The sequence below is a fragment of the Pieris rapae genome, chromosome 10 (genome assembly GCF_905147795.1).
Source record: "Pieris rapae chromosome 10, ilPieRapa1.1, whole genome shotgun sequence".
NCBI lineage: Eukaryota > Metazoa > Arthropoda > Insecta > Lepidoptera > Pieridae > Pieris > Pieris rapae.
In genome coordinates, this window is record NC_059518.1 from 10,387,541 (window position 1) to 10,402,605 (window position 15,065).

At 31.2% G+C, this 15,065-nt stretch overlaps 1 protein-coding gene across 5 annotated transcripts in view; it reads right to left on the reverse strand.

Annotated features, from left to right (window-relative positions):
- LOC110999223 overlaps positions 1-15,065 on the reverse strand; it is a 46,340-nt gene that overhangs the window by 16,744 nt on the left and 14,531 nt on the right. Inside the window, exons 1-2 of one of the 5 annotated variants that reach the window (XM_022268181.2) lie at positions 8,224-8,348; positions 108-261 (exon numbers count right to left, since the gene is read on the reverse strand). The exons of 2 other annotated variants lie outside the window; for them this stretch is intronic. In XM_022268181.2, the coding sequence (XP_022123873.2) occupies positions 108-261 (154 nt within the window). In that variant the 5' untranslated portion in view covers positions 8,224-8,348. Of the gene's footprint in view, positions 1-107; positions 262-6,280; positions 6,436-8,223; positions 8,349-12,436; positions 12,909-14,145; positions 14,330-15,065 lie in introns of those variants that run through there. 2 more of the 5 variants (XM_022268180.2, XM_022268185.2) reach the window with 2 other exon arrangements.

Sequence of the window (15,065 nt, forward strand, 5' to 3'; positions counted from 1 at the left end):
ATTAAGCCATATATCGGAAAAAGTTTAATTCAATTTCGATGTTTTTACGTAATAAAAGTCGGAAAACGTTTTAGTAACTTATATCAATAATGTGTAAATTGTAATACCTGCTCCAAATCCCAGTTCCTGGCAATCACATTCTGTTGCGTCATTGTCCTCTTCAACATGCTCCGATTTCTCGATCTTCTCGATAGTAACACTTTTTTCAACTTTAATAAGCGGTTCGTTCGGTAATAGATTATCTGCGCCATTCGGTGGCATCTAAAAGTGTTTAGAAAATTATTTATAAGCCATTTCAACTTTCTACTCAACATAATAATATCCTTTTAATGAAAAAAATACGCCTATTATTTATATTGAATGTTTAACAGTTTTAAGGCATTAAGCATTTTTACCAGGCGTTTTAGTGATTTGAGTATAACAAAGTATTTTTGTGTATGCGTTTTGGAAATTAACTAATTACAGTGTAATATAGTTATTTAAAATTTAAGTCTACTTATTCCCTAAATTCAGATACGATGAAGGCACAATAATTGTTTATGCTGATTGTGGATGCAACTATATTTTGATGACATCGTATCATACTTCACTTGAGGACGAAAGTGGCGGGGTAAAAAAATAGTTATCTTTAAAAATACTCAGGTTAAAGTGCTTATCAGGCTGTAATTGTGAAGTTCCTTTACAAATTATTGTTATTCAGCGCAGCAGAATAGTGATAATTCAAGTTTTAAAATCGTATTTCGTGGTTAAAATTAAAATCTTTTTCTTCAAATTAAAACCATAATTATGTGAATGTTAATATTAACAGTGCTTATAGGAACAGATTTGAAATACTAAAACTTATAATCTGAGCAATAGGACTTGGTGTAAAGTGACTTGACTAGCGATAAATGTTGCATATTATAGTAGATACGAGGAACTTGTACTGTATATTCGCTCAAAAAATTTGTGCCGTGGTTATGCAGTGTTCATAATACTGAAGAATATGCTGAAGATAGACACAAATGAGACAAATATAACTGTTTACACCATAAAACCCCAATTTACCTATTTAAGGTATTTCGTATAGGTAAGTTTAATCCAAAAACGGTAGAATCAAAGTTGGTTACGTAAAGTATAAACAAATATTACTGTTAAATTCTTATTACGTAACAACTCCAAACTTCCAGAAGACATAATAAATTTATTTTGTTATAAAATTAAAGAAATGAAGTAGTGCAACGTGAGGCCGAAAATGATACTGCCAACACTATTAAATAGAGATCTGAAATATCTGCTATTACCAAAATGTGTCCAAAAAATCTTGAAGCAATAAATACAAAGAAACGCCTCTACACAGACACTACAAAACCTTAACCAATTGAACCACATAAGTCACACTTATCGTTTATACCTTTAAACTAGGAGCATCCGAGTGAAGGTAAATTTGATAAACTCCAAAATTTTTTAAAAGCAATATCTATATCGGTTCATTTCTTTCACTCATTACAAAAACATTTACACTAATGAAACTCAGGCCTAAGAGATACGTCGGATTCTAGAGTTTCAACATATATCCATAACCGATTTTGAATGTCTGGAGATAGTATCATAAATTAAGCAAATTAAAAGTACACCCGATTTGAAAACATGAAAATCAAAAATTATTTATTGATTATCGACGACGTGTGTTTAAATTTAAGAAGTAGTCTTTTTCTTGTGTCATTTATTGGGACTGGAATGTTTGCTTAAAGGCAATATTAATAAGTTAAATAATTTAAAGTCTCGCAGTTAATATACTCTGAATACCCCATACGTTATTCAAAGGTATAGCAGCACTTGATTATCCACTGGAAGTGACAATGAACAACATACTTTCTTAACAAGAGTTGAAAAATCTAAGAAATTTATTAAATACGCTAAAAACCTGAAATAATGGAGGCTAATAAAAAAATTGGCTAGTAACAAATCAAACAAAGTTTGCACACATTTTAAACTCACAAAACACTCTAAAAAGTTAACTCAAACAACCGATATTTGTTAAACAAATACTTTTCTATCATAAGGCCAAAACTAGACAATGAAATACCAACTCATTTTTACTTTACACTAGCACTTCCTTCAAGTCTTAGCGTTGAACAATCAAATCAATCAATTTAATGAAAACACTACACACAATTTGTAGTACATACTGGAATAGTCTATTATTTCACTAAATATCTTTTCTTATACCTTTCTTTAAGAAACTACTACATAAAGGTGAATTTCCAGACCCTCTTAAGAAAGCTAGCCAGCTTGTCATCCTTCCTTGATATTGACCGGAACCGAAAATGGTAGGTAGTACCGGCATAATGGAGCAAGGATGAGGAGCTGTAGCGTGCGCACTTAAGTATGGACCGCATACCGTACCGCATTTCATTTACCACAATTATTTAAATGTTTCGAGTGTGACACACCACCGTTGATGGTAAGTGCAAGTCTGTGTAATTGATTGTTGGATTCCTTTTGTGATTATACAAACACGCACCAGCTCATAGTATTTTACCAAGGGAAGAGAGAAACCTGGATATAGCTTCCGAATACCCAGTCCCACACTATATATACCATAATAATATAGTATTTTGCTACGCTCACTAGAATCATGCATGACTTTAAAAAAATCGCGGACTGTTACTAGTCCAAATACGAGGTGATTAGTGGCTGCTTTATATCATCTTGTCTTAATTACAGTGTTGTTATGTCGTTGAGTATTTATATTTTAAATTATTCAATTCTGAAGATAATAAACATATGGCAATATTTTTAAATTCAGTTTCTCGTAGACAATCGGTATGTTTAAGTATAATATGCTAATCTTCTTGTGCTTCCTAAATGTAGAGGACATTTCTTTAAACCATTTTACTCAATTGTATATTATATTACGACCGGTAAAGTTCTCTAACGCTAAAATTTATAGATGAAAAGCTTTTTAGGAGCAGTAGTGTAACGAACAGTCCGGTCCTAATAAGGAACTATTCAAGCTTATCCATTGCCGGAACGTTACGGGTCTTGCTGGCCTTTGAGGAATCCAATTCCTCTTTTCTTGAAGGTCCATAACTCGTATTTCTTTGGAACTACAGTTCTGAAGTTGAACAACGGATCACGGCATATTTAACTCTAAATTAAACCGACTAAAGCAATTTAGACCTAAGTTTTTATTTTTTCTTCTCAAAGATTTATATGTTATGCCTACATTGCCTGTAAAATAATACTTTAGGGTCACATTTAAATTTCTTATAAAAGCAAATTTTAAAGGGTTTTATTTTTTCTTATTATGTGTGTAATAATTAAAATACGGATGTAAGTTATTTTAACTTTAACGTGGACGCGAAAATGAGTACTGGACGAGGCATCAATCGATTTTGTAAACTATGAAATGTCAAGGCTATATAACCATTTTCTGTTGTTTGTGATAAGCACGGCCCTTAGTTATTTTTGAAACAATGTCTTTTTAAATTTCGCTTATAACTAGTATTCATAATAAATTACAGCCATATTGAATATTAATACTCATATTCTAGAACCAATATAGCTCTATCCTACGATTAGCGCAGATATATTATTATTGTAATATCTATTGTGTAAAATCACGATCGCGGCACGGTGCGTTTGTAGTTAAGTGTACTTGCGGTGTTATTTTACTTTATTGTTTTAAATAAGTCCATAATGTGCACTGTTTATGTTACATTATTTAAACGCTGATGCTGCTTTTGTTAATTAAGAGCTAGTTTATATTATTTTAACACCATAATATTTATCAATTTCATATACATTAGCTGATTAAGAAAAAGAAACTATATAAATTTACGACGAAATAATAAAAAAACTTTATGTCGTATACGTAGTATAACGTATTTAGAGTAACTAATACCTATCACCCCCGAAGAGTGCATCCATAAAGAAATAGAGAGAAGAATCTAAAAATAGATGCCTACCCCATATACCGACAACGAAAGTGGAGATGGACGGGTTTAGTGAAAAGAAGCAAAATGAAACTTAATCGTTTCAGACACCATCCATATCCAAGAAGTGGAAAATGAGAGACAGGTCGATACGATGAGAGGATGATTTAAACATAGGTAGCAGGTCCAATTTGCATTCGCTTGAATCTAGAGAGAGAGAGAGAGAACAAAAATCTCTCTTACAAAAATTAAGAGGATAACTTTGCCGAAGGACATGCTCCCGAACATTTAGTATTGAAACAACATAGAGTATTGATAGGGACTAAATATATTCTTACTTTAGGCATATTTACTTTTCTTTACTTTATATTTAGCATGTTTGTTAAATAGCACTATTGATTAAATCATAATGTCTTCTTCAACTGGTTTGGTTCATACATAACATTATATGGTTTAAGGAAAATGAATCTAGTTATTAAATCGATAAACATCACAAGGAAAATGTTTTGTTGCATCGATGTTAAATTATAGTTCGTGAAAGTCAGGGATTGGATTTTGATGGAAAATTACTATGACCTAATAATTTAATTTACTGGGTTTCTAAAGAAAATATATTCGCTTTGGGTTGTTTATTTGGTAACTCTATTATATTGATTTGATTAATATCTCTATATTAATCAAATCAATCGGTATTCTGCGTCTATGAAACAATTACTATTAAATCAATTATTTAAGGGTTTTTAGTTGTAAACGTCAATGACTAAGGTAAACGATCTTTCTACTAGAGTTTTTATACATCGATAAAATTACTACTTTTGGGAAAAAATATTATTCTATTAATAATATTAATTTAATAATTTAAAGTATACTTAAAAAATGTGATAAAATAATATAAGAATTTAATATTTTTATGCAACATTTATGTAAAATTCCTGTTCGCAGGCCACAAATATCAGAATATGCGAACATTTGTTTGTACCACCATAACAATCGTGTACCATATTCTTGCAAGTAAATTATTATTATTAAGAAAGCAGTATCTTTATTTAAAATGGACAAATTACAAGAAGTACGAATATAATGAATTTGCTAATTTGAATTCCTTTTAATATCATTTACTTATTTTTATAGGTTTTTATTCGTGTATCTTTCCTTGGTTTCTTTTTATTTTACTTTTGGGTTTGTTGCATGAACGATTTGTGATTGTGTGTTAATATTGAACTTGACTTTTTTTTTTGAGAAAATAAGGTCTACAAACCTAAGTTATTTGCCTGTATTTTACATAAATAATATAACGTATACTAAGTTGTATAATATTATTTTCTTCGCGAGCAATTTTTGCTTTGAATCAGTGATTTGTTCATCTCTTGAGACCACTATTTAGTATATTTCTTTTTATTTTAGCATATTTCTATTATTAACGTGTAATAAAAACATATATCATTTAATATAATAATAGTATCCTAGACACGAGTCAATGGTGTTATAATTTCGCCATAGATTACATTTTGTAATAACGATGGACGTTGTTAAATTACATAATTGATCACTTAGATATCGTAATTAGTACTTTTGAGATGACATTATAGACTAATAAGCCATCATTAATTATCATAGTTAATAGATATAAAGGTAATCGACAGAACTTGCCTTGATGGACTCGGATTTAGAAAATTTTCCTGTAATAAGGAAATTTATGATAAATCTTTATTATGGGCCTAGCAATATATATACAAACCATAATGTACATACCCTCACTTTTACACCATCACACAATACAGCCAAATTAGGTACCACTTAGTTAAATGTATTGAATACATTTTGTTTGTTTGTGCCCTTTTGTAAATCTTTGAACCTTTTTGAGGTACAATGTATTATGTATTCCATATTTTGGCTGTATTTTCAGTACATTACGCCATAAGTACCATTAGTGTATATTATTCAAGCTATTATCAAAAAGAATTTAATATGTTGTAGTGTAGTTTCGAAGTATTTTTTTATACAGAGGACATTTTTCTTGAGATATCGTGTATTTATGTATTATTATATATTTATTATGCACAAAAGTGTTGTTAATGAGTAAAATAATTAAAATTAATACTAGTTTCAATACAATTTCGGTATTTAAGGTTCAAATATACTATAAAATAAGACATGACACCCCTATCTATGCATATAAAAATAGTCTATGAAATATTCACATGAAATTTATATTACGAAATCTTATAATTTTATTTTCGAATTATATCTCAACCAAAAACTTAATTTTTTTGGGACTACACAGCTTGTATTTTTGCCGGCTACTTAATAATCATTTTAAATAAATTTGTCTAACCGATAAAATATAAAAAATAACTTACTTGATGTATACCTAAGTAAAACTTAAAAAATCCAGTCCCAAGTGTTTATTAAAATCTGTGATCCCTAGTGGATAGGCACAAATCGAAAAGTTGATCGCGGATTATTCAAAAGCAACCTTGCGTAGTGCTAGGAAGCCTTCGAGTCACTGAAGGGCGCTCGCTTCGAGATTTCATTAAATAAATGTAACCCCTAACAAATGGTAAGGTACAGCGTAAAAACGATATTTATAATTTAATCCGTGTAAATGAAATGCAATTTATTACCATCATATATCGTGTTAGCGCATTTGCTCAATTCTACATAAACATAAAGTTTAGATCCAAATTAAATTATCGTAGCTGGTATGTATATTTGAGTTCTGCTAAAAGGCTAAAGGCATTACAAGGATTTGTTTCTGAATTCATTCAAGTAACCAAGTGTAAATTTTATGATGACATGTGGAGTTTTATTGTAACGATAATTATACTTTTTGTAAACCTGTTATATACAGGTGCTTAGGTTTAAACGATTTTTTGGGTAGAATGCCTGGTGACTTTTAAGTGGGTGGGGTCTCGCTAACCCTCTGAAAAGCAAAGGGATTTGAGTGTATACCCAGCCCCACAGACCCCGCGTTAAGCTCGACATCTTTGGCGCGGGCCTGCGTGTGCGCATTTTCACCTCATTAAAAATAGGCTGAAAGGATTTTGCGCGCCACTTGATGACTGTTATGTTTATAGTTATGAATATATGTAATATATTTTTTGTATCTCGCTTCGCGATTCATTACTTGAAGGCAGCGCTGTGGGACTTCCACATAAGTTTTTACAAGAACAGAGCAGGTCCAAAAAGCAGATGTCATTTCAAAAAGTTGACTTGCCTCAGTCCACAGCTATTATAAAATATGCAAAATACTTTAATATGTTATAATAAAATAATAAAGTATCTTGTTTGAATAGATTCTTGATTGTCAGTAATTATAATGGTTCATTGGTCGTGACCTGGTGTCGAGAATGTGCATGCAGTGACGTTTTCAACTCCCGTTATGGGTATTTGTATTGTTTGTGCCCAGAACACAAACTCAATACTTTGATTTGAACAAGAGAACAATATTTGACATACCATTTTAAGGTTGATTATAAAAATATATTATGATATAATAATTACAATATTCAATTATTTTAATAAAGTTCGTTTCTAAATGAATCGTTTATGTTAAAAGTAAACAGGAAACTTTATGGTATTAAATAAAGAAAGTGGCGATTAATGTAATAACGGCTTAAGACACATATAACAATAAACCTTATATTGTAGAAAGTACACACCTTTGTTATTACTCATATTATAAAACGTAGATGTTATAAATGAAGAACTATGAACAACTATTGAGATCATCATTTAAATCTAGTTAGATTATAAAACTGAATTCTAACCTGACGAAACGATTAACTGTTATTAGTAAGCCTTTGTTATGAAAGTCGTTACAGGATATTTAAACGTATTAGGTATACTAAATTAGCCTTTAAGTTCAGGTGAAACTAAGGATTGATTAATATTTACATTTTTAGGGCTAATAAATCTGTATATATATGAAGAAATGTACGATATTTTACAGTAAAAAAACATGTCTTTGGTGACTCTTAGATATGACAGAATTATTAAATGCTTTTATGAATGAGTCGATTGACGCTTAAAACTTAACGTAGTGTTAATTATGACTCCGAAATATCTGTAAACGAATTGAGAGCTCTTTCTTTTTTTAAGGTCGCATAATCTACATAATACATTCTGCCTATACAATATAACGCAATTGAATACAATATTGATTTAAGTGTTAGTAGTAAAAAAACAGGTTACATCTGTGTTTGGCTGCATCTGCCACAAATAAATCTGTTTATTTATTCTGCGGATAGTTTTCATTATATTTTTCATGTTCTTGTTTAATGATATATCGGGTTTTACTTACCTTAGTTTCATACAATCCAAACAAAACAAGATTTAAAACAACAAAAGATTTGACAGTTCACGTTACCTCTTCTGAACAAAAAGCAAGTCGTATTACATAATTAGATATCATATACTTAATACCAGCTACATACTTTTTATATAACGCGTGTTGATTATGATAATTACACACTTAATCTTAAATAATGCGCCGATTGTGACATTACAATATAAGATTAAACTACCTTATTGCAGCATAATTTCCTTCTCAGAAAGTTAAATTTTTACTCTAAATCCAAGTTTAATGTTTAAATAATAAAAATATTCTTATTAAATGAGACATTACCCTCTTTGTGGAGTGAATAGTAAGGGCTGAAAAGATTTATCCTGAGGGAGAATATAATTCAAAATAGGTTTAGCACTCCAACATTAGTATTCAGGACAAGCTGGTGATCGGCTTTCGGTGCCTCTCTGCCTTTTTGATTCTCAAATAGGCTGGTCTCTTTATGATGTTTCCTATCACCACACCAGTAGAATGCGTCCATGGAAAATAGAATTAAAGCACAGCTGGAGCAAATTTCTCTCTGATTTATTCTTCTCTCTTGCGCCCAAGGGCATATTAACTTATATTAATATGAAACAAAAAAACTTAATATTTTCTGGTCACATAAGAATGTCTTAAGGCCATATTAAATTAATCTGTTACCACCACTGGTCCTTTGGTCCTTATTTTTATATTTCTTATTTCACACATGTGCAGAATTAATAAATACAATTGTCTATGAAACACGTGGAGACAACAAAACTCCTTCAATCTAATTATCTATTACGATGAATTCTTACTACAAAATCGGCAACTAGGCCTTATCGTAACAAGATGTAAGGATTGATAATTAATACGGAATCGGGAACTGTGTCTTAATGTTCAGAACGATTATTGCTTGAAACAAGGAAAATACCAAAAGCAATAATAACGTATAATCATACAACAATTACTACAAAATTGTCACAGCTATCGACTTGTTACGCTGCACTGCTAATGCTGTTTTAAAAAGTGTAGGTTTAAAAAAACGTATTATTAATCATCTAATTATTCTTATCATCTATTAAAAATAAATTAAAGTAAATTATGTAACGGAGTCACATAGTTGATGAAGCAAACGTGTAATTGAAGATTCTACGAGTACCTACTAATAATTGTTTCGGGTAGAAAGACTATAATTTTTTATCTAATTGTATGACACTAGTTTGAATTAAATTTTTTATGTATAATTTATATCGCCAAGGAATTAAACCTCTTAGTATATAAATAGGTGGACGCGCCATTAATTTATAAAGTTATATTCTCGCAAATTAAAGCGAGTACTGCACTCTTGTATAAAACTTCTTTAATCGATTTAAATACGAACTAATCACAACATTACAACGCTGTCCGCTGTTGTTAAGTAAATGTTAAATATAATGTAAATTTTCAATGGTTGAACTTTAATATTTTTTTAAAATTATAGTAGTTTATTTCAGTACTTATTATTACAATATTCGCCGGGAAGGTTAAATATCAACCGCAGCTCACTTAAAAATAATGTTGTTTAAAATGCAGATAAAATTAAAAAAACCAATAAAAATTAAAAGTTGACAAAAGAATATGTATTAGATTTGTCTGCGGCCGTTATTTAGTTTATTTATACATGTTTTCAGTTATCTAAAGCAGCAATCTGAGTATTTATTGATTGACTTCAAAAAAACTGATCCGAGAAAAACAATAAGTTACGCTAGTTACTCATCGCTAATTAAACAAGGCGGATAGCTAATATCTAGTTTGTTTGTTTACAAAAATAAACATTCTAATACGCTATTACAACTGAGATAACCTTGAAAGATACCAGAAAAAGTAAGTACAAAATTAGCAAAAAATCTGATTCTATAGCCGCAATAATCTAAAGCCTGATTAAATAAAAAACAAATCCTTTGTTTGCGTAAAAGTTTTATTGTGAGTATTGCTTTTTCTACTCTTGAGAATTTTAAATTGGGTTTATTAGAAAAAGTGTCAAAATGCTTATTGCGAGTAATTTTTTTGAATTCAATTAAAATAATATATTTTATCACCCTGAAACTGTAAATCAAAAATTATACAGATTCTGGTGAGGCCAACATCGAGAGTTAAATATCCTCTATAATTAATTATAGTGGACATACTTTTCAAATAATTCGCTTATTTTCTAATTTCTATTTTTAAATGGCTACTTCATATAATTCAGACTACTACGACCGATACGACAATCTACCTGGCCTGTGATTTATAACTAGTGTGTATTTTAATTTTAAAATATTTATTTAATATTATGTAAATTAAGATGTTCTTAATGTGCTTATTATAGGCTATCTCTGAAGCCTATATCACCTCGACGACCGCCGTTCCCCAACTGCGCGTTTTTCAAGGCAGTGTTTGCCGCGCACCACCACTTTGTGGAACCAGTTGCCCACTGAAGTATTTCCGGACCAAATCGACTTAGGGTCCTTCAAGAAAAGAGCGTACCAATTCTTAACAGGCCAGCAACGCACTTGCGAGCCCTCTGGCATTGAGTGTCCATAGGCGACGGTTTCACTTAACATCAGGTGAGCCTCCTGTCCGTTCGCCCCTTGTTCTATAAAAAAAGTCATTATACATTTTAATAATGTTTAATTTTAATTGTGAATCTCGTAGCGTAAACACATCGCGACCATTCCGACTATTCACTCATTTACTCATGCGTGACACGACTTCAAGCAGTTTGGATATAGTTTATATCGAACCTTACGGGAAGCTGAGCAGGAAGGAGATTAATATGTATTTATTTTCATAGTAATTGTAAATCATTGTATTGTTTTGTATTAAATTATTATATTATGTATTAAAATCTTATCTTGCACAATTTCTCCGTTTATCAAAATTAAAATACGTCTTCTTCTAGCTACCAATAATCTGTTAAGTCTAAGTATGTTATTACAATACCAGAGTTGCACCGATGAATTTTGAATTAAATTTAAATTGAAAGGTCCTATTCCAGTGTTCATTTAGAAGTAAATCGGATATTGTTTAGAAATTAAATAAAACAAGTTAATTTAAATATTATTTATTAATTAATTAATAATGTAACAAAAAGTATACTTTAGATATTTTCACACATGTTAGTGTTCGCGAAAAAAAAAATCACATCGCATATCGGTTACTTAAGCTTTGGTCACTCGCCATATTTTAGGGAGAGAGACTACCCGACGCATGGACGCATGGACGCATGGACGCCGACGAATTGGTAGCTGCGGCAAAATCAACTGACCACCTCTCCGCAGGGACGCTAAATGCAGCGTCGTGACGCTGCGTTGTGGCGCATACCGCAGCGTAGTGCGTCATGATCACCAGACCAAAGCTTTAGATAGCAAATGATTTTTTTAACCACAATGACAGTTAACCAGTAATACCATTTTCTTTGGGCTGAATTAATTTGTCGATAAATTCCTTACCTTGTTCTTTGCCTTTTGAGCGCTGAAAGCATAAAATCTGTAATCAATAGTCCTCAGTGTAAATCTTCCAACATAAGTATCCTTAGCTTAACACGCAGGTGTCGAGATAATGTGTCATCTGCCAAACAGATGACCCGACCTGACCTGGCACTCTGTAACTTTCATGTATTTCCAAGAACTCAAGATAAAATTCAAGGTATTAGCATAAAGCTATGAGCCCTGAAGATGCGGAAGATAATTAAGAATAGAAATATTTTCTAAACATTTTCGATGTTAACTTACCGTTCTAGACATATACTTGACGTAAAAAGGCGTGATTAATAAACTCACTATTGAGAAATGGTTTATTTGTTGTTAAAAATATTGTATGTACATAAAAGCCTCTTGCTAAATTTATACAATACAAATGGAATGATCTCGAAGTTTGACTTAGATTTGATCACCTGAAGCTTAACATTGAGTATATAAAAGTAGGACAAAATAAGACAGCACTCTCACATTGTATGCTGAATAAAATATGTATTAGTGGAAAACCATTTTGTTGATTCTTACGACATTTTTTGTTAATACGAATATATGCATTTACGACCCACTTAATAAATCCATCTAATTTGCCCAACATTACCGCTTCTTTATGAAATTATTACAAATATGATTGCTTTAATCATAGCATATATATACATATGTATAAATTGTTAGGATTTTCGTGTTTACTATATATATACAATTATAGTTCAGAACTACTAAATAAATGCATAGATAGCGAACTACAATAAAATAATGAGGTTGCTGGTGCGACAGACATTATGAAAATAATATAATTAGATTATTACAGTCTCTCAGGCTTTAAATTATAGTACTTTATCACAGAATACGGTACTGTTTAATACTATTTTCATTCTGGCAATATTCCAAGACCCATTACCACAACGACCACATTCATGGTCTATACTTTTTCTTCTGGTGTCTGTAAAGGCACACTTGCTTCTTCCATTTTTTTCGTTAAGTCCAACGCTTTATGCCGTTTTGGTTTTTCCTTGTGTATGAAGAGTCGGAGGTAATGACAGGGGAAGATAATGCATTCGCCAGCCGGTTCCTCTGCGTCAATATAAACTCCTCTCACAAGGATTGAATTGGAACAATTTAAGAGCATCAGCAACACCAGACTTACGATTTGGCAAGACCAGTTGCTTATGTGAGGCGAATCTGAAATAATAAAGTTTGTTAAAATAATGATCTAGAAGATATCCTCATAAAATAACAATTACATAGTTTAATATATAAATTTAATCAAAAAGTTTTTAAATAACAATCTAATCACACGCCATTAAAATCTATGTTTAAAGAACTTTTTTCTCTTTTTATATATTTATACGAGCGAAATACACGTCGTCATTAGCCGTCTCAATTTTAGTCAACTGTGTTCACTCTAACATGCGTCTTTACTGCCTTTTAATTTGTCCAATACACCAATATTAATTGTAGTAATTGTTTAAATAATTGCACACCCACATACCTAATAGACTTCTTCAAATAATTTGTACACGGCTTCGGCAAGATATGCAAACTCGCTCAACGAGTATTGCGTGTAGTTGTGTAATTGATTTTTTTAATGATAAGCTACTATGGAGAGAGTTATTCAATTTTTTAAATTAAGATACAGGTGCTATAAACATATGTTAGAAAAGTATTAATTTTAGTATTGTTTCCATCTATTCCAGTACTGCATCTTGTATCTAGTGTTTTTATTATATTGGTTATTTCAAGTGTTGTGCATGGACTATGTTAGATAATTCAGCGTTAATACTTTGAGGAAGTGCTAGTGTTAAAATAAGTGTGAAACTGTGTTGGTATTTCATTAGCTGCTTTTAGCTCTATGGTAGATAAGTATGCATTAAAAGCTGCACAAATATCGGTTGCTTGAGTTGTCTCTTTGGTGTCTATTATAAGTTTTGAAGGTGTGCAATCTTTGTTTAATTAATTACTAGCCAATTTATTTATAAGACTCCACATTTTTGGGTTTTTAGCGTGTTTAACAATTTCGTTGGAGAAGTATTTATTTTTAGTTGACCTTGTCTCTTGTATTAGCATATTGTGCTTGAACAACTATATTTGTAGGATCTTTTTTCAGTTCAGCCCATAATTGGTTTCTATAATTAATTGCACTATTATCATCTCCATTTATCCAGTCTTTCTGAGGTAGAATAAGTAATCCTTTCCATACATTAAGGTAATCGTGTCTTCTAGTAAAAATAATCAAGTGTTGCAACATCTAAATTATAGGTCTTGAATAATTTGTAAAATTTTGAATAATCAATGGCTTCATATTCAGAATATATCAACTGTGGAGCTTGGGATATTTTAAATTCAATATAGTTGCCGATGGTCGAACATTCCAGTCTCAATAAATGCCATATGAAAAATCTATATTGTATAAACGAACCTGGCAAAAAATAAATATCCAGCAATCCCCAAACCCCTCGCCATACATTCACCGTGGAAGCGAAGGAAAGTAAGTGGTAAACATCAGCGATCAACAGCCTTGGGGCTCCCTGAAGTCTTGCGAGCACCCGCTGCATCGGCAACTGCAGCGAAAACGTCACAACTACCACAGAGTAACCTACTATCTGTGGACAAAAAATAATATTGATATAATATACTATATTACGAGTCGTTTATATTTTTTTTTATTGTCGTTTACACATGTTTCTCGCAAAATCGTAAAATTTATATCAATAGCATAATCTTGGTAAAAAGTTTTTAAACTTTAAATTAGTCTTAATTTTAGCCAATACTGCAAAATAATATTTTTCTATTATCTTTATTATAGCTTAGGCTTGCAGTGATTGCGAGATTTTAGTTTTTAACCAAAAACAGTACAATTATTTAGTTCTCAGCCAGTTTTGGGTAGTTCGTGCCTTGTTACCAGGTGCAGAATCCTGCTAGAAAGTCCACGGTCAATTTTTTTAAAGTGTGTTGCTTAGTGGTTTCGATCCAAGACGCTATTTTGATACACTTTAGCTGAAGAATAAATTCCTTTTTTAAAAAAAATAGTTTTTTTTAGTCCTACCACCATACACGCACGCGTTTTCTCAGCTTAAATTTGATAATTTCAAAATGTCTAGACGAAGTTGCTTAGGTTGTGGCAAAGAAAGGGATACATCTCCGATTCAAATATCTTCGGATTAAAAAATCGTAAACAAAAAAGAGGGGCCCGACTGAAAGTAGCAGACGAGGCGTTTGAGAGACCAGAATACGATTTTATTTTACCATCGGAATTCCAGGATTTTAATTTGAGGTTCTAAAACATTTGTATAACTAAGCAAAGGCACTTAAACATATGCAGGAAGTAAAAACCAAGAA